The sequence below is a fragment of the Triturus cristatus genome, chromosome 8 (assembly GCF_964204655.1).
Source record: "Triturus cristatus chromosome 8, aTriCri1.1, whole genome shotgun sequence".
Lineage (NCBI taxonomy): Eukaryota > Metazoa > Chordata > Amphibia > Caudata > Salamandridae > Triturus > Triturus cristatus.
The window spans coordinates 1,133,301,409-1,133,319,825 of record NC_140591.1 but is presented as its reverse complement, the minus strand read 5'-3'; the positions used below and the strand labels follow the sequence as shown (position 1 = coordinate 1,133,319,825).

General features: G+C 41.5%; 1 protein-coding gene across 1 annotated transcript in view; it reads right to left on the bottom strand.

Moving 5' to 3' along the window:
- AFF3 (ALF transcription elongation factor 3) overlaps nt 1-18,417 on the bottom strand; it is a 1,727,663-nt gene that overhangs the window by 79,206 nt on the left and 1,630,040 nt on the right. The window contains exons 13-15 of the mRNA XM_085622771.1: nt 8,686-8,893; nt 6,510-6,634; nt 3,179-3,242 (exon numbers count right to left, since the gene is read on the bottom strand). Of these exons, the coding sequence (XP_085478897.1) occupies nt 3,179-3,242; nt 6,510-6,634; nt 8,686-8,893 (397 nt within the window). The remainder of the gene's footprint in view (nt 1-3,178; nt 3,243-6,509; nt 6,635-8,685; nt 8,894-18,417) is intronic.

Below are 18,417 nucleotides of genomic sequence, written 5' to 3'. Positions count from 1 at the left end.
TGCTATGTCAGTACACCTGCACTGTGTATGTGAACCTGGTAGAAGTGTGAATATTGTGTAAGTGGACTAGCTTTGTGGACTCACCTTGGACATAGGTTACCTAGATCTGGCAGAGGTGGCAAGCTGTGTGGATACACCTGGACTGTGCATGTGTGGGGTTGTTCTGGCAGAAGTTACCAAGCTGTGGTAATACATCTACGCTGTGTTTCTGGGAGTGGAGAAAATCTGCCATAGGCGCCTCAGCTGCATGAACCATTCACTTGAGATGTGCCTAGATCTGTCAGCGGTGAGTGGATGAGCTATGTTAGATTATGTGGCCAAATTTAAACAGCTTTGTGTCGGGCAATGGGGGGGAACATTATGCTTGGATCTGGCATAGGTAGTCATGCTGTGGAGATCCACAATTAATTTGTATGCGGACACGGCAGAAGAGGCCGTGCTTTATTTTTTTTATAGAGTTTTATATAGTGCAAACTTGACCCAAATCGGGTATCAGAGTGCTTTATATAGCACCAATTGCATTACATGAGGACACATTCATTTTTGTTAGGCACGGGGAGATTAAGTGATTTGCCCAGAAGCATAGGATGTTCAGCGTCATTGCCGCGACTCGAACCCAGGTCCCCAGATTCGAGGCCAACCGCCTTAGCTGTTAGGCCAACTCCTCTCCTCTGCTTTGTGGTTTCATCTTGGTTGTGTGTATTCACCTGTGAAAGTGGTTTGGGATGTGTTTATGATCATGATACAGGCAGCCCAGGTGTGCTATTTCACCTGTTTTATGTGATTGTACCTAGCAGAGATGGCTTGGACTGTGTGTGTGAACATGGTCCAGGTGTACAATTATTTGGCAGAGCAATATGCGTGACTCAGCCTGGAGGTAGCACAGCTGTACGAGCTCACCACATCCAACCTCTCTCTATGTGGTTACCTCCTGGAGTGGGCAAAAAAACATCTGCTGAATTTTGAAACAAGCAAAATGTGCCAATTTCTTTCTACCTGCAGAGAGGAATCAGTTGCTCAGCAACTCTGCAAATGTGAAAAAAGAACACCCAACACAGTTGCTTTAAGGAGTACTGTAAAGGTCCTTAATGATAATTAAGGTACATACATTCCCTGTACCCCTGATGGAAAAACAACTTCCCCGACAGGGATGCCTGCGTGCAGCTCCTGCAAGCTAGGTCCTCCTGGCAACAGGCACAGGTTTTTTCTGCTGGGGAACTGGCTTTAGTGCACTTCCAGGGGACGGATAATGTAATTAACGTAATGCAATTACCATTAAAGTCGTTATATTTTAGGACCCTGACAATACCGAACAGCACAATAATTTCTTTTTTTTGAGCAGAATGATGCATTTTTGTGCTGCAGGGCACTCTATCTGCATTTCACACTTTTTCAATTTGGAGCAAATGTATGCAAATCCGGGGGAAATAAGCAGAATTATCTGAAGTTCTGCATATGCTTACAATGATTTAAGAAATGAGAATCTGCCCTACCGTAGTCCCACGAGCACTGCTTGGCTGCAGGACATTGTTACCAGTCGCACCGCCAGTCCTGCCTCCCCAGCCCCTGCATAGTCAGTCATCCGGCAGCAACAGTGCTGTAAGTGGGGAGGGGATCCAGGAAGGGCTTAGGAGACAGCGGGTGAGTGAGGAAAGGGAGAATACATGCAGAGCAGGGTGCAGTTGGAGTTGAATAGAGAGAATTAGGTTGTGCGAAGGAAGTGGAGGAGGCAGAAATAGAAAGGGCAAAAACTTTATTGCGGGTAGGAGTCACGGAGGGGGGAAGAACTGATAACAATGGAAAGTTACAGTAAGCCAAGGAGGAAGGACGGAAGAATGCAGAGGCAACGGAACAAAGAGGATGAACAGGGTAAATGTAGCAAACCTGGAAAAGGAGAACAATGGTTGGGAGAAATGACTGGGGGTAGGGAGTGAAAAGTCAAGAGAAAAATTGCGAGAGAAAAGATAGCTAAGGAGATGCAGAAAGGAAGAAAGACTGAGAAAGAAAGCATGAGGTAGAGAGAAGTACAATTTGGGACCTAGATGAGGTAAATACTGCTCAGAGAGGGCACAGCAAGGAGAGAGTGGAAGGGAGGACTGGAGCTCCCAATGCCAGAGGACAGTGAGGCAGCAACCAGAGAAATGTTGCGCCGGGGGTACTAACCAACTACTATATTCATCCAGGATTCTTTAGAGTCATTAGGATGTGGCTGGGCAAAGCTCACGCTGCTTGCATTTAATGGAAATAAAAGACAGACACAGGAAGTGTTTATGTATAATCTTCCACTGGCCCTACCAAGCTTCACACCGAAGCTGGTAAATGTGATGGCCATTTTGTAGTGGCACTGCTTCTGCATTTAGACAAGTCCAGCCAAATTTGATAAAGCCATGCCAGGAGTGGTTGGAGCTGAAGTTGAGTGGTCGGACAAAGCTCACACTGGCTCTGATGTTAAAACCCTACATACAAATAAAAAAGTGGGCAATGTGTTAGCTTAGAAAAAATAAATCTGCAGCAGGCTTCATCAAACTCCATAATGAATCATGTGGTGGCTATTTTCCTACATGTTCACATAAAGTAGACAAAACATATATATATTGTGGCATTTGTTTCATGATCTTTTGGGGCAGCATAACACTATTTTCCTTTCTATGTGGCAGGATGTCACAATATAGGTGGCAGGGTGTGTGAGCGTCTTGCCAGTCACAAATGCATGTTGCCTGCCACTTTAAAACGATGCACTTTTGAGCAGCTCCATGCTCTTGATGCTGGCATTCTTTTCCAGAATGCTTGGAAGCAAAAAATACAAATACTCATACTTAATATGAGCAAGTGTTGGTTTATAATACTGCCACCATGGCGGACTACTTTTGTGCTTGTCTGTATATGTATACATCCGTGAAATGCTGCAGTGAATTCAAAAATGCAGAGATAGCTCAGGAAGCTAATAGCTGATGAGGGCTTGCCTAAACAAACCAATGGCTGAAGTGGGCTGACCAAAAACCTCTTTCTGCACTTTTTTGGTGTATGAAGTTGTGTGGGTGCATGTGGTACTCTTCTTGTGCAGACGACATGAGAATTTTTTCCAAACAGATAAATCTACCAAGCCATACTTAAAAAGTGATATTTTAATCTATAGCGTTCACAGGATGACCATAATTGAATAAGTAATATTTCTTACCATTGCATCTGCTTTGTGCTTCATGCGCTTAGCTTCCTGCATAAAGTAGTCTGCCCGCCGAGGCCTACATGAGGAGAATAGAAATATGTTTAGTCTTGGCAAAGGGCTTTTCTGTCAGGGGTTTACTTATGAGCAGTTACTTTTAATGAAATAGTGCCTGCAAGGGAAGGTGGCATAGGGCGAACAAGGAATCATGAATAAAATGGAGGATGGCTTCCTTGATATATTTATGATTGCAATTTAAATATTTTTGCATTTTGTTTCCCCGTGTTGGAGTACCTGCCCTTCTTATGGATTCCCCTTTCCCCATAGCCATAGGCCCCCCTGGTCTGGTTTTTCTGGATCCAAAATTACTGGGTCTGCAAACACAGGACCTGGTTTACCACTTGCAAATCTGTATATCCGTGGAGATGCACAGGGGCTGCAGAGGCACCGCCCATCTCAACCCTCCAGCTCAAAGTTGAGCAGACAACAGTCCCCGCCACCAGACCTCAGCTTCCTCTCACCCTGTACGCCCTCCCTGCCTCTCCTTGTACAAACCTATTTCTGTGGACTGCCTTTGTTTTAATACTTAAGAAGCAGTAATTATTGCACTTGAGAAAAACAAAAGTGTCAGAAGGGCCCCCCCGCATGGGCCCCGTATTACAGCTTTGTTCAAGTGCTTATAACATTTGTGACAAGCCCGTCTCAATTGCTGTCCGAAAAGCAGAAGGGAGGGAATTTGTAAGGTCTGGGCAAGGGATTTGGGCTCTACATCCTAGAAGCATAGCTAGAGAAGGAGCATTGCTTGTTTTTTCCTTCATACCTTTTCATGACCTCGTTGAGGTTTCGGCTGCGAGTGTTACGTAGCCAACCGATAGTGGGAAAGACAACGTGTTCGATAAGACAGGATCACATGAACATAGTGGCGGCTGGTAGGGAACGGTGGCATCAGAAAAAAAATAATAATAAAAAAGCAGACGTACCTTCTGGTCGCCAGCCGCCCCGCCCCTCCGTCCCATGCAGGAAACAGGTAGCACCCAGGCTCTCAGACTCCCCCAACCAATGACAACGCTGCTGTCACTAGCATGACAGCAGAGTCATGATTGGTCTGAGCACAGCGGTTCGGCGCTCAGACAGGGAGTGGGAGGCTGTGCATGCTCCCCACCCAGGCTGAGCATTATAGCTGGTGGAGAACATGCTAAGTGCACATGATGGTTTGGTCTGCCCAAAATGGCCAGCCAAACCCTTATGCGAACCTGTGGTGCAGCAACCACTCCACCTCCCTCTGGCGTCACGGGAGCACAGCCCAGCCCCACCCCGCCCTAACCTGGCTGCAAGCTCAGTACTAAAAATAAAATGATAATAACATTCTGTTATTATCATTCTAATTTTTCTTTGCATTGCACTTGGAGCAGTGTGGCAGCGCTCCTCCGCCTTAGCGAAGGGGTCGCCGCTTCTCTGCCTTAGCGGAGGAGCCGCTGCTGCATGAACATGGTTTTTATGTTTAACTTTACACAATTGCAACAGTAAAGGGTAGATGTAGATTCTCTGCAAATAATTAAGAAAAGGGTCATTTTTCTACAATTTTTCTAAATAATGTCCTCACTCGAGATCACAGTTCGGCGTCTCCTGTTTTATTCCTGGCTCAGCCCTTACGATGGTGCAAGGCCCTTTTGCCTCAGTGCTCGGTTTTCCAATATTCTGACTAGATTTACCTGTTCAAACCTACACAGAAGCCAAGGCAAAGAGGGGAGGATCTCACATGTGGTAAATATGGAAACAAGCATTAAGGTCCTTGAAAACATAAAAGGATTCAATGCTTTCCGGGAAAGCACTAAAAAGGAGGAGTGTAAGGGGATCGAAAGGCAATACAATCCATAGGCAGAGTGGTGGGGTGTCCTTCCCTGCTAGTTGGTATAATGTACCCCCAACATTGCAGATAACCCATGAAAGTGGCAGGTAAAAACACCCTGCTCATTTTAGAATGCAACCCCATTCTGTGTTTTTTGGTGATCTAGTCCCTCGGGGACTCAGTAACCACCAATCAGGGACTCAAACTTGGGTTTTATTCAAGAGCTTTGTAGACTGATATATGCATCCTCTGCCTGTAGCTACAAGTGCCGAAATTATATTTCTTAATTTCACATTTCAGTGCAAATGCGCACCAACCAAGTCAACAGCTACAAATGCAAGTATAAAAATGCACTGGTACCAGTGCAATCCTATCAAATCCGCCAACAAACTCAAAATATCAGGTTTCACGCAATGCTGAAAATCTACTGCTCAAACCTCCAACGTCCGAAAGAGAAAGACTTATGGCGCAATCCTTCTCAGGTAATGCGACTAGAATTTGGAACTCGCTGCCTCCAAACCTTCGCACCATTGCCTCTTTCTGGATTTTCTAAACAGATCTTAAAACTCTTCTCTTCCAAAGACACTTCGATCGATAACTCTCTTCGCCAAGTTCCCCACCAGGCGCACGACCCTCATCCCAGGTCATGTCCCTGATTGTTCGTGACACACACGAGAGCTACTACGACATCTGTCTCAATTTTGTAAATATGTATTATATATTTGTGTAACCCTAATCGCTTCACCTGATACTTAATATGTAATCTTGAGTGAATTTTTAACCTATTAATTTGTAACTCTCATCACGAGTAACTTGCACATATAAGTAGTGATACCTACTACCATGTCGCTCTCTGTCCTTATGTAATTTACTTCGCTCTATTGTAAAGTGCCAACTCTGGGTAAAGAATGCGGCACATAAAAATGCATAAATAAATAATCTTCGGCGAAGCACTAGTAGTGCAAAATAGCACATGTGCAATTGCTTTTAATCCAGAACCTGACCCTTCAGGTGTGTGGTGTGCAGTGCCATACTGCACAGACCATGTGCTTTTGCCTTTGAACTGTTTACTCTTCTCTGGCTGCTGTGATGGCGTCCTCAACTAAGTTTACAAAAGACCAACACAACAGGGTAGCGATGGTACCTATTTTCAATCGCTGGCGACTCTATTCTAGTTGCTTGACACCCACCTGGGGTTCAAAGTTTGTGATAGGTTCAATTCATCCCGACTGTCTTTTTCTTGCCGAGATTGACACTTTACAGCAGACCCTGGAGGGCGGTCTCTTTTTTGTGTCTCTCCTGTTACTGCAAGAGAGAGTGCACTGGATTATACACACACATATAGTGCAGCATTGCACTTTTCTGCACCTTTGTAAACTCTCCAATCTGTGAAGACGTTAAGACTCGATGAATGTGACAAGCATTCGTTTTGAAGATGCTTTCTTTTGCAAATGTATCTTCTGCGGTTGCACACACAACGATGGAGGAAATACTCACGTGTCATCAAAGATAAGCTTTGGTCTCCTGCAATGTTTGTAGCCATTTGCATGGGGCAACTGGGAGTCTCTTTGGGGCAGATGTTTACTGCCAAAGCCATTCTCTGGACTACGGTGATTGGTTCTCTGAAAAGGAAAGAGCGCCGAGAGAAGGTAATTTACAAATGTCCTCGATTTTTAATGTTACATATGTCACTGAGAAGCAGCTTTTACAAAAGGACACTTGGAAAAAAAAGTTGGAAACATTGCATGCAATGTTGATATATATGTCAATACTGAAGCGAAATCTCAAGCAAGGAAAAAAAATAACAAATATAAAAAGATAAGCAAATCATTATGATACAGAAAATCTTTAAAACACCTCCTTTGAAATTGTTGTTGCCATCCAAGACGGCCATTTTATATATAAAACATCTCCTTAAAAACCTTATATTCTGAAGTATTTTTACATGAACCATTGATGAAAGGGGTGCAAGCGCCACCACCATGGGCGCCAAGGCCTAGATGGCGCCCTCTGCATGGAAAGCAGAACTGAGATAAGAGTAGTCTGGAGAGATCTTAGAGTGTGCAGCTTTTTGCAGGGGATATTACAAGTGGATGATAACTATGGTGGTTAATGCACTTGTGGGAAAGAGCTACGATATGCCTAGTCGCAGTTTAGACTCATGATATAGTAGCAGGGTAAATATTCCTGCTGCAAAGCACACACTGCGGCATGCAGATCAGAGAATAGCATTTTATGTTTATAGCTCAGTGGGTTGTTGCTTTTGTCACACAGCTACTTTTGTTATTTGGAGTTCATAAGCAACATGCCTTCTAATATAGAACATTGAGCGATAAACTGGCATCAGAGTCCTTTAGGCAAATTAAAAAGCTTTGGTTTAGAATGTTATTGTTTTTTCCCCTCAATCTTTAGTGGCTATAAGGTTGCTAAAAATCGTTCCTTTAGGGAGCAATACAATTTTAGTAGAATGATACCCCAATCATCGTGTTATATTTATAGAGCCGATTTACAAACACTGCACCTGGTTTGCATCACAAAAGTGATGCAAACCTGGTGCAAAATGTTGTTTTGGGGTCTACATGCCAGCTCAAATACTGAATTGCATTGCACAGTAGCCCTAAAGTAACACAAAGTAGCACTATCTGCTACTTATGTAAAGGAGGAATATCATGTGTGGTAAATGGACGCTCCTATGCATTCACCCATGGATTCTGATGTTAATTTCGGTCTACTAATTTTGGTAGAATATGATTGGGCATCAGGCACAGGTAAACTCGGAGAAAAGATCTATTTTTTCCAAATCATTTCTCCTTTGCATCTGTGCTGCAACATGCAGGCCACATACAATATGGTAAAATGTTAAACTTTTGTCAAAGCATAGAATTTTGTGCTGGAAGGGTACACTTCCAGTATAAAGCATACGCTTCTCATCACGCAAATATCCTTGCGCTATGATGCAAGGGTGTGTGCATAGGTGCAACGCAGCCTAAGGTACAACAGCACTAAAGAAGAGAGCAATAGCACCATACCTTAGTAGATTTGGTGCTGTTGTGCGCTCTCCTTTCCATGCAACACAATGTAGCAACTTTAGTTACTGTGCATCAAACAAACGTAGTTAAGCTGCCACTTTGTTTGTGCAGACCAAGCACTCTTAACACATGCTGCCTACCAGAATGGTTGACATATCACTCCTACACCTTGTAGTCCTCGTTGCCTTAAGTAACATTTACTATACATTGATTTGCACACATGCATGACTCATTGTCTCTGTGTAATATGTTAGTGATTTAAGGCGCTCTGACAGTCCACACTAGGATGAGTGGCGCTATAAATAAATAAATGTGAGAGAGGGGCTATGGAGAGATTTTGGACACTATTGGAAGGTGGTAGTAAGGGAATCCATGAAGAAGGAGGTCATTAGGAGTAGGAGGGGGAAGGGCACCGACAGAGGTTGTCGCACAGGGCTACACCAACCCTAAAGCTGCCCCTGAAACAGTGCAGTGTCCTTTAGATTAGAGGGAGATGCTCACCTGATGCAATATATAGAATTCTATAAATAGACAGGATAGCAATTTAATAGGTGATGTGACAGCCCCACTGTTTTTACAGTTATGCTCTATATGGCCCACCTTAGCATGTACACCAGAAGGTGATTTATGCGACTTGGACTTACATTGCATACTTCTACAGGAAGTGAATGCGGTCTGCCTTCATTCTGGTGATTCTTACTGAAGGAAGCCAAGGCAGGTCGCAGGTTGCTGCAGTCGGTCTTCATGGAAGCACAATTCCCTTCACTGCAGTATTTATGTTTTGGGGGATCGTGATGGGGTAATACTGATGATCCAAGCATTGCCTCTTCTTTGTTCATCTGCATTGCCCTGCTGAAATGAGAAATCACGATTTGAACGTTCACAAAAGGCACTTCGAAATTAGGAAGCATTATTCCTACCACTGGCTTTGGAACATCTGTCGCCATTGCTGCTTTCTAAAATTCACTGTTGAGTAACTCACCTCTTCTTCCTGGTTTGGAGTCTGGCTCATGGTGCTGAAGAAATGTGATAGGCCAAATAAGCTGTCAGTCATAAATCTAGAACCAGCCTTGCAAAGGCAATAAAATGCGATCAAATTACTAGATTCACATTGTTATACCACATCGTCTCCCTGTTATAAATACTTTATCCTGCCTTCAAATAAGTGCACTACTGTAACATAGTGCACAGTATGTCTTATGCTATGTGTTATATTATAATTTACTTGATAACAGTTCTTGAATTGTTCAATTCTGGAGAAAATCATAAATGCCATTTTCTATATCATCATTTTTTTAAAAATATTTCTTATATTTCTTTGTTGAAGTAAGTATCGAATATTGAAATGTACATTAGTATTTTCTGACTCAAGTGGCCAGGTAAAAGTAAAGTACCAACAGCTCCCATTGAAGAACTGTGAGAAGAGCAAAGGATCTTCAGCATCATATTACAGTTCTAACCTTGTGGAATTATTTGAAAAATCAGTGAAGGTAACCTTCAGCAGGGGGAAGAGGAGACAAGAGAGCGAGAGCAGCACAAGGATGGTAAGTTATACGTATCTGTTACACAGTGTCTCAAGGCAGACAGAAGATTGTTCCTATAAATAACCAATTGTATTGTAAGTCTAGATGATTGAACTGAATACCAGCAAAAGGGAACTGAGTCCTCTCTGGATCTCAGTTTCAACAGATTTGCTGAAAATCTGATGAAACTTGGGGAGTTAGTCTTGTTGATTGTTTACCTGTTGAAACTGATGCCATCACATGATGCCATCCTCATCATCTCAGATAACCATAAATTACAAGAAGGAGTCTGAGAAGATTTCCAGTGACTTAGCATGAAAAGATTCGCCACTGCAAGTGACATGGTGATCCACCGGCGCCGGTGAGGAGTCATGCGGGAGATCTTTGATACATCATGTAAAAAGGTGGCTTTGCATATGGTTGGAATGTGTATCCACTAATACTGGATATAAAGGATTATATCAAGGTCTAGTGGGAGTTGAGTCTTGGAGAAAACCACATAATGTGAAATAAGTTAAATTTCCTGTTATTGCAGCAAGATGGTTCTACAATGCTTCTAGAAGATTGAATCTAGATATAAGGTGTCCATTATCAACAACACAAGACCTTGAAATAGCAGAACTGAAGTCATGCTTCATGGAATATCTTATTATGAGTGAGCAACAGGGAGGACCAGTAGTCTTCATCAAAGTTACAAGACAGTTGTCCTGGTGATATGCTTAGTTGATTTAGAACACAATTCAGAGTTTAATGTGCTATACAAGCCAGGTAGGACACATCTGGGATGTCCCCAAACATTCAGGTAGGTTAGTTGGTGAGTCTGAGTCTCAAAAAGAAAGAGGTGGGTCAAGAGTACTGCCCACACAATGTGTCAGTTTGAAGCAACACCACTACTAGGTCTCACTCACAGAGAATTTTGAATGCCACTCCTTAAAAGTGTTCAACGTCCCACATATAAGTACATCAACAAGGGGCAACATATTTGCTTCAATCTATGTTTGCCTAGAGATTTGGTTGCTTTAAATTTGAATCTTTACATTATTCCAAATGTTGGTGCCTTTACGGATCAGTCTACATTTTTTTGGTCAGTAGGAGTCCATGTCGACCACACTGTATGAACCATTAAAAGATTTAGTTGACATCTTATTAACACCATACACTATGGGTTGATCTTAGGAATATCTAGCAATCTTTGTTCCAGATCCAGGCATGTGGGTGGATTATTATCTTGTAATACAATACGTCTCATGGCTCATTTGCGAAATCTGGTTCACAATGAAATATAGTTCAAGGTCTAGAAATCTGAGGCCGCCCGAAGTGGTAGCAGCAAGTAATTGAATTGACTTAAATCTGGACTTCTGTCTAGCCCAGATGAAGGATCGAACGAGTTTGGAGATTTGTAACAAAAATTGTTTGGCCATGTATAGAGGGAGCATGCTGAAGAAAACTAATCCATGGCATCACCACCATCATTAGAACTTGCATCCACCCCAGAGCTTAATTTGCAGTGCTGATCAGCATGCAAAGTCTGTTTCAGTATTGTCAATCAATGGATGAATGTTGTTCTCGATCATTCCCTGAGGACACATGTTAATGAAGACATCTAGTAAGGTTAGATTAGATAGTTCCTACGTAAGTGGTAGTTGCTAATTGTACCTTTGGTGGTTCTTTTTAATATCACCAGTACCTCGTTCTTGCTCAAGGTGATTTTGTATACAGTGAGTTGAAGATAGTCTTCACTGACTTTCATTATGCAAGATATCAACACTGTAGGGTCTGTAAGAGTCAAAAGAATGTTCTCTGCAAATGAGATGATTTTCATTTCTCCTGCTGATGTCTGTATGCCATGAATGAACTTAGCCTGATTGTGGTTGTCAGTGGCTCTAAAGTGGAAATTAAAAAGTAGTGTGCAAAATTGGCTTCCTTGTATTGTGCCCCTATGGGGCAGATAGAAAACCACCACAATTCACTTGGGCCATTGATTGGAAACTCAACACTTATCACCAATCCACACGTGGCAATGCTTTCTTGGCTTTTGAGAATGCCATATTTTCCCCAAACTCTTGCTATGCCTGCCACTGTAAATGTATGAACATGTTCGTGTTATCGCTGGAGTAGCATCCAGGGACAAATCAAGCTTGTGAAGAGTAAATAAGAGTAGGGATAACTCTTAATAATTTAATGTCAGTATTTTTAAGTGAGAAAAGCCTGTAAATTGCACACTGGAGGCATACTTTACCTAGTTCTGGAGTCACTGAGATCATTGCTTTGTTGAATTCCTTGTTCAGGGAGCCCATGGATTCAGCATCCTTAAAGACTTTGCATCGAAGTCACAAAATCAATTGCCTTTTTGTCTTACAACATTCAGTAGGGAAGCCATCCTCTCCTAGGGATTTTTCTCAAGACATGTTAGTGATGGCTGTAACAATTTCATATTGAGAGATCTCACCATCTCTGATATCACTTAAGATCTTCTGCCATTCTCCAGTAGTTCTGCCACATTTGAGGTAAAGGTTGATATAATATCTGGTGGATGGGAGAGTACCTCTTCATCATCATTATATATATATAGACTCTCTTTTTCAGAGTTGTACAGATAGGATGTGTCCAGCCTTTTCCCTGTGTTCGTAGTGCCTCAATTTCAATTTATTTAGAGAATATTCTGCTTGCTTTGTGAAGAACAAGTTCAGGTCATACTTTGCTTTCTCCAGTTCTCTTAAGAGATGTCAGTTATGTAGTCATTTAAGGTTTTAGTCAAGTTCTTCGTTTTTGTTTTCAACAGAACCTGTTGCTTCCTCATATGCTTTTTACGCATAGCAGAATCTTTCATCAACATTCCTCAAATTGAAGCCTTCCCTGCTACCCATAAGTCTGTAAGGAGGAAGCAAAGCCTTCATAGGTTGCCAGATAATTTCTAACCTGATCTTGGAGAGAACGCTTTTCATCCCGGGATTTGTAATGTGCAGTGTTCATCCTCCATTTTCGGAGTGATGGGGCTACATGACCTGGGTCTAAGGATATTAGAATATGTACAAAGTCGTAAACCCCACGCTCAAGTATGGAAAAGTCAGAAAAATCTGTGGCAATTGGTCCATTCATGAGGAAAATTCAATCCTCAAACTAGTACGATCAACAAGAGATACAAGGGTATAGTCTCTTTCTCTAAGATGGAATAACCTCAAACGATCTTGCAAACCAAAGTAACCTATCAAGTCTTGTAGAATGACTCTAATTGTGCCATTGGCTTCATTGCTTTGTCCACTTCTCCGGGTGTGTCCAGGAGGGGATCTGGTACCAGATTCGAATCACATCCCACTTCCAGGGTGCCTTTCCAAATTATGTAAGCAATCTATATAAGTATGAGAGGTAATCCAGAACAAGGTATGTCACAGAAACATGTGTTTTCAGTGGAAATGATGAAATAGTTGACTTAGGGGTAAGATCAACCCGGAGGAAAGGAGGGCATGTACTATGCTAAAAGCGATAGTAGACACAAGGGGATGAAATAAAATCTGATCATTAAGCAACTGTTTTGCGAACCATTTCCTCTTTGTTCAGTGCCTATTACGAAAGAGAAGAGGAAAAGGGAGGGGCAGATAGTTAATGAAAAAGAAGTTTAATATGCATAAAATAAAAGGTTTTGTGTGAGTCGAGGCCAGAGTTTTGTGCAGTATGGTATCATTCATAGAGGTGGGTGAGACAACATAATAACAGGGAGAGTTGAGCAAAGGATCTGGCTCGGATCTAAGAGCTCGTGCACGATCAGAGCCCTGAAAATATTTGCTATGTAAAACAAACAATAAACGTCACGCAAACTATATTGAAGTCTATTCAAAATTTAAAAAGTGTTTTTCTTTAACATTAATATTTGACATTAATATGGCACATTATAGCATTGCACTGAGTAGTACTTATGAAAAGTAATAGTTTTGTACGACTGGTAGTCTGAACTTACATATTTGAAAGTGGCTTCATATGCGATAATGAAGAAAAAAGTGTTGATGAAATAATATTTGCCTAAGATCAGACAATTTAAGTGGGGAAGCCATTATTTATTCAGGTTTTTTGGTTTCTTTGTACAAATCAGCCAGTATATGGGTATCTATGTTTCTTTCCTTATGCTAAGGCTTTGTTTTTATCACTTAGTGCACTTTTTTAAATATAGCACAAACTGGGCCCAAAAATACTGGAGCCCTCTGCATGTTACCAATTACAGTTCAAGAGGACACACACATTGTTTATAGACATGGGGAGATTAAATGATTAGCCCAGAATCACAGGGTTTTGAACCAACAGTGAGACTAGAATCTGTTTCCCCAGTTTCACAGTCAGCAGCTTTGACTATAACGCCACATTCTGGGTAGAGGGATTAGAGGCAGGCAAAAGCCACATGAAATATTGCCTCGTTATGGACTTGAGGTTCTAACAGAACCTCGAGCTGAGCCAAAGCCAGGCTTCAGGCTTGAGCATGGCTCAAGCTTTTAGTAGCTCGTCCTCCTCTAATCATTCATTAGTTTGCAGAGTGATATACTCAGGTGGTGTTTAAGAGAGTCAGGATCGCAAGTCTAGGACCATGTTGTTTAATGGTGAATAAGACAGACACGAAATTACCACACTGTGCATCAGTATTTCAAAAGGGATTACGACTTATGCCTATCTCGAGAATCAGTGTCATGTGGTTGATTCAACTTGTCTGAATTTCCTCTTCCAAGAGATCAGGGTTCAGATCTGTGCAAGTAGCAATCAACACACTGACAGTGGTTGCGGTGGTTGTGAGATCATCCTGTGTCACCTGTGACTCAGGAGGTGGATTTGCAGTGTCCATATGTTTTGAGTCTAGGAACTCCACTAAATCTTAAGGACTGTGGAACTCCTTTGTCTTTCCATCCATAGGGACAATCATTATTGCAGGATCTAGAAGCCCATATTTGTTGTCCCAGCATTACAATTGAAGTCTCAGGGGCTGATTTATATAATGGGGGCAAGAACATTCCTTCGCAACAGAGTATGATTACCGCCAATATAATGATCTGCTCACCAAATTTATATGCACCAGGGCCATACTTCTGTCCACCCGCCCAATTCAGATGGGCGGACATTTGGCTGTTTTTTTACAGCCCATCACTGCCAACCCTGGCGGTAAGGGACAGTAAACAACTAAAATTGCCCCTCTCGCCAGGGATATGACTTGCATGCCAAGGGGGGACAATGTTTTTCTATTTTCAATAGCAAAAACCCTCTTCACTAATATTGCACATCTGCTGTGCACCTTTAAATGCATGCCAGAGTGACGTTAACTCCAGTGTCACAATTTGTCCACAACTCTGCACATCGTTATAGCTTCCAGGTAGCCGCGATGAAATTTTTACAGAGAATTCACCAATAGTCTGTTTTAATTGGGTCATAGGGGTCGATTAGGATGGTGGGCGGGTCGCCACTGCCCAAATGGCGGTGGTGATCCACCCGCCAATTCCCACCACCCACCTACCATTTCCCCCCGCCACATTACGATGGTGGGGGGACCCCGGCGGGCAGAAAGACCGTGACCGGGCAGAAAGGGGCTCCAATATGATGGCGGTGTCTGCAAGACACCGCCATCCATATTAGGATGAATGCGGAGACGTGCCTTTCCATGGCGGCATTGCTGCTATGGAAAGGCATGCGGTTTCTGCCTTAGGGGTCCATTGCGGGCCCCCATGGTGTTTGGGGGGGTGCACTCTGGGGGTACCTATTGTACCCCCCTACATTTGCATGCACAAGGTGGCAGGCACCACGCGATGCCTGTCACGTTGTGCATTCAAATGCACAACATGCATTTTTTTACCTTGCGGCAGGTGCCGCAATGTAAAAAATGCGGGATGCGCCCGCCAGTGTGGCAGGCGCATCCGAATGCCACTGGCAGGACAGCCACACCTTCGGCGGTCGGTCTCTGGCTCCCTTGCGATGGCGGGCGAACTATGTCCGCCAGCCATCGTAACGGGCCCCTTAGTTTTTATGAACATATGAAAAATGTCCTCTTGCCAGAAACTGCAATCACAGCTGTCCATGGCTAATTAAAAAAAAAACAAATATATATATATATATATATATATCAATGATGATACTGATTCCACCACTGTCGAATCAGTTGATAACATTAGACTGATAACTAACTATTTCAAACAGGAGAGGCAGATACGCAAGATTCTATACAAATATTGGCTGATAATTCGGTCAGATATCACTATGTCACGAATCTTGCCAGAACTTCCCACGTTAACATTTAGAAGGGCTCCCTCGATGAGGGATGCACTTGTACGCAACAGTCCTGAGGTCAATACTTTTAATACCTGGCTATCAGCTAGACCAGGTTTCTTCAAGTGTAGTTCATGTCGCGCTTGTAAATTTGGAAAAAAAAATTCTGAATATTTTACTGCTTTTAGCTCTGATCCTATCAAAATACAAGGACACTATACTTGCAGAACTTATTACGCAGTATATATCTTAGAGTGCACTTGGCATTTACTATATGTCGGCAGCACAAAATTGCAAGTTTTTAACAGGATTTTACAACATCTCAGAGCAGTGGTCAATTCAGACCCCAATTACCCTCTGGCTCGACATCTAAAACTAGTTCACAATAATAACCTTAATGACCTCAGATACTATGTTATCAGCTCAGTCCCCAAAAACATCAGAGGTGGCAACAGAGAAAAGAGATTGAGACAGGTGGAATCAGAATGTATCATGTTACTCGATACTAAAATGCTGATTGGCCTCAACAACAGTGATGATTTGCACAACTTTTTATAGTTATTGTTGATGAGGATGATTTTTATGATGAATCTCAGTTCTGCTTTTTAATTGGTTTTTATTCCTGCTTCAGCCAGGTTCTAATCTGGGTTTACCGAGGTTTTTATCTGGTTTTAGTGGAGTATATTGCCGTTTTTTGAGCTCTGGGATATTATTTATTTTATCATCACTAATTTATGAAAATGTTTGCACTTTACGCTAATGGCTGCTAAATTGTATGGTTTTTACTGTAGCTCAATAATTTATACGAGCTGGTGTGTGGACGTTTTTTTATCTGGCAAGGTTTTGGTTTTACTGAGTTTTATTGGGTGTTTCCCTCGATTTTATTGGGTATTATGGGCTCTTGCCGGCTTTTAAACGCTATAGCATCAATTCTGTATATAAACAACTGTTCGACATTGGTCCGCAGTTTTCTTTATATCATGATATTTCGATATCATTAAAAATAAGTTTTTCTGCTAAATGTAATACCAATGATTTGCCAAAGTACACTTATTTTTTGTCTCAATAGATGCCATAAACAAAGTAAATTGGAATTTGGGACGTGTATGTATACAACTATTGAACAAGTCAAGAAATTGGAATATAAGAAAATATAAGAGACGTCTATTAGAAGTTGCTATGAATTTACCTGTATATATATGTTTTCTATGTAACTAAGCACTTTAATGGTAGCACTTTTTGCACCATTTGCACAATTTTCAAAATACCATGTGGCGTTATTAACGGTTGTAAACTCGGAGTGCCAAGATGTTGTTGTCAATATACCTGTATTCAATACATATTTTAGTTAGTTCATCTCGAAAATTAGCATTATGCTAGAAATTGTATTTCGAGGCATTCCAAAACTCTGACAATGCGTAATTGTTGTTTGGAAATTAAGAATTAAGGAGCACTAAGCTCTTATTGTTATATTGGTATACAAACAACAAAAAAACGCGATTAGCATTATGCGGGAACTATTGTGATAGGTATGTTTGTAAGTTGAACAAATAGTCCTGTTTCTATGTTTGCACTTCGTCTCAGGATAATTTAAATGGTATCTTGTGACCTGTTGATTTGGCACTATATATAAGCACTGATTGGTCCAGCGCGTCATGTGATCGAGACTGCCGTTGGGCAGTCGAAACGCGTCAGGCTGGGCACTTGCTTATAATTAAGGCTCCCTGTTTTCCGTTTTTACTGATTTTTACAGATAAATACAGACAGAAAACCATTTATTTTCTTGTCTGTATTTATTTTTAAATGTGGATAAAAACGGAAATCGGGTGCTTTTTGAGTGATTCTAAATACACTTTGCCATGACTGTCAGGCCAATAACTGTGTGGATTGATAGGTAAGGGGTTTAAAAAAGAAATGAATTTTAGTAAAAAGACTTACACAGCAGTAGCTATGTACAAGGTTGATACTGAAATGTGCATATTTTCATATAAGTGCATTGATTTATCTTCTGCAGGTGTTCATATCACTGGCAGGCATTCAAGCATGACTGCGTATTTATTGGGTAAATAAATGCGGATATATACCAGTTTCAGCTTTACTTTTTTCACAAAACCCATAATAAATATGGATAAATATAGATAAAGTTGACAAAAAATAAATATGGATAAATACAGACGGAAATGACCCAAAAATAAATACCAGAAAACCGGGAGCCCTACTTATAATGAAATATGCACTTGCACTTTTAAATCTGCAAAATAAAAATAGAAATTTTTCTCCACGCTGTGGTCCGTACCTGCTTCGGATCTAGACAAGGATCGCTCCGGGATTGTTGCTACTATATATTATATATATATTTATAAATATATATATATATATATATATATATATATATATATATATATATATATATATAGATAGATAGATATATATATACAGAATCTAATGCTCGCGAGTAATCCTATAAATTTACCTTGTTACACCAGCTAAATGGGTTGCTCATTTTTAATTTGTCAGAAAGTCCTACACGCTCTAGACACTGACACCAATACTGTGAGAATACCTATCTGATGTCCTATCCCTCGAGCTTTAGTAGGCTTGAAAGTAGAAAAAATGAGG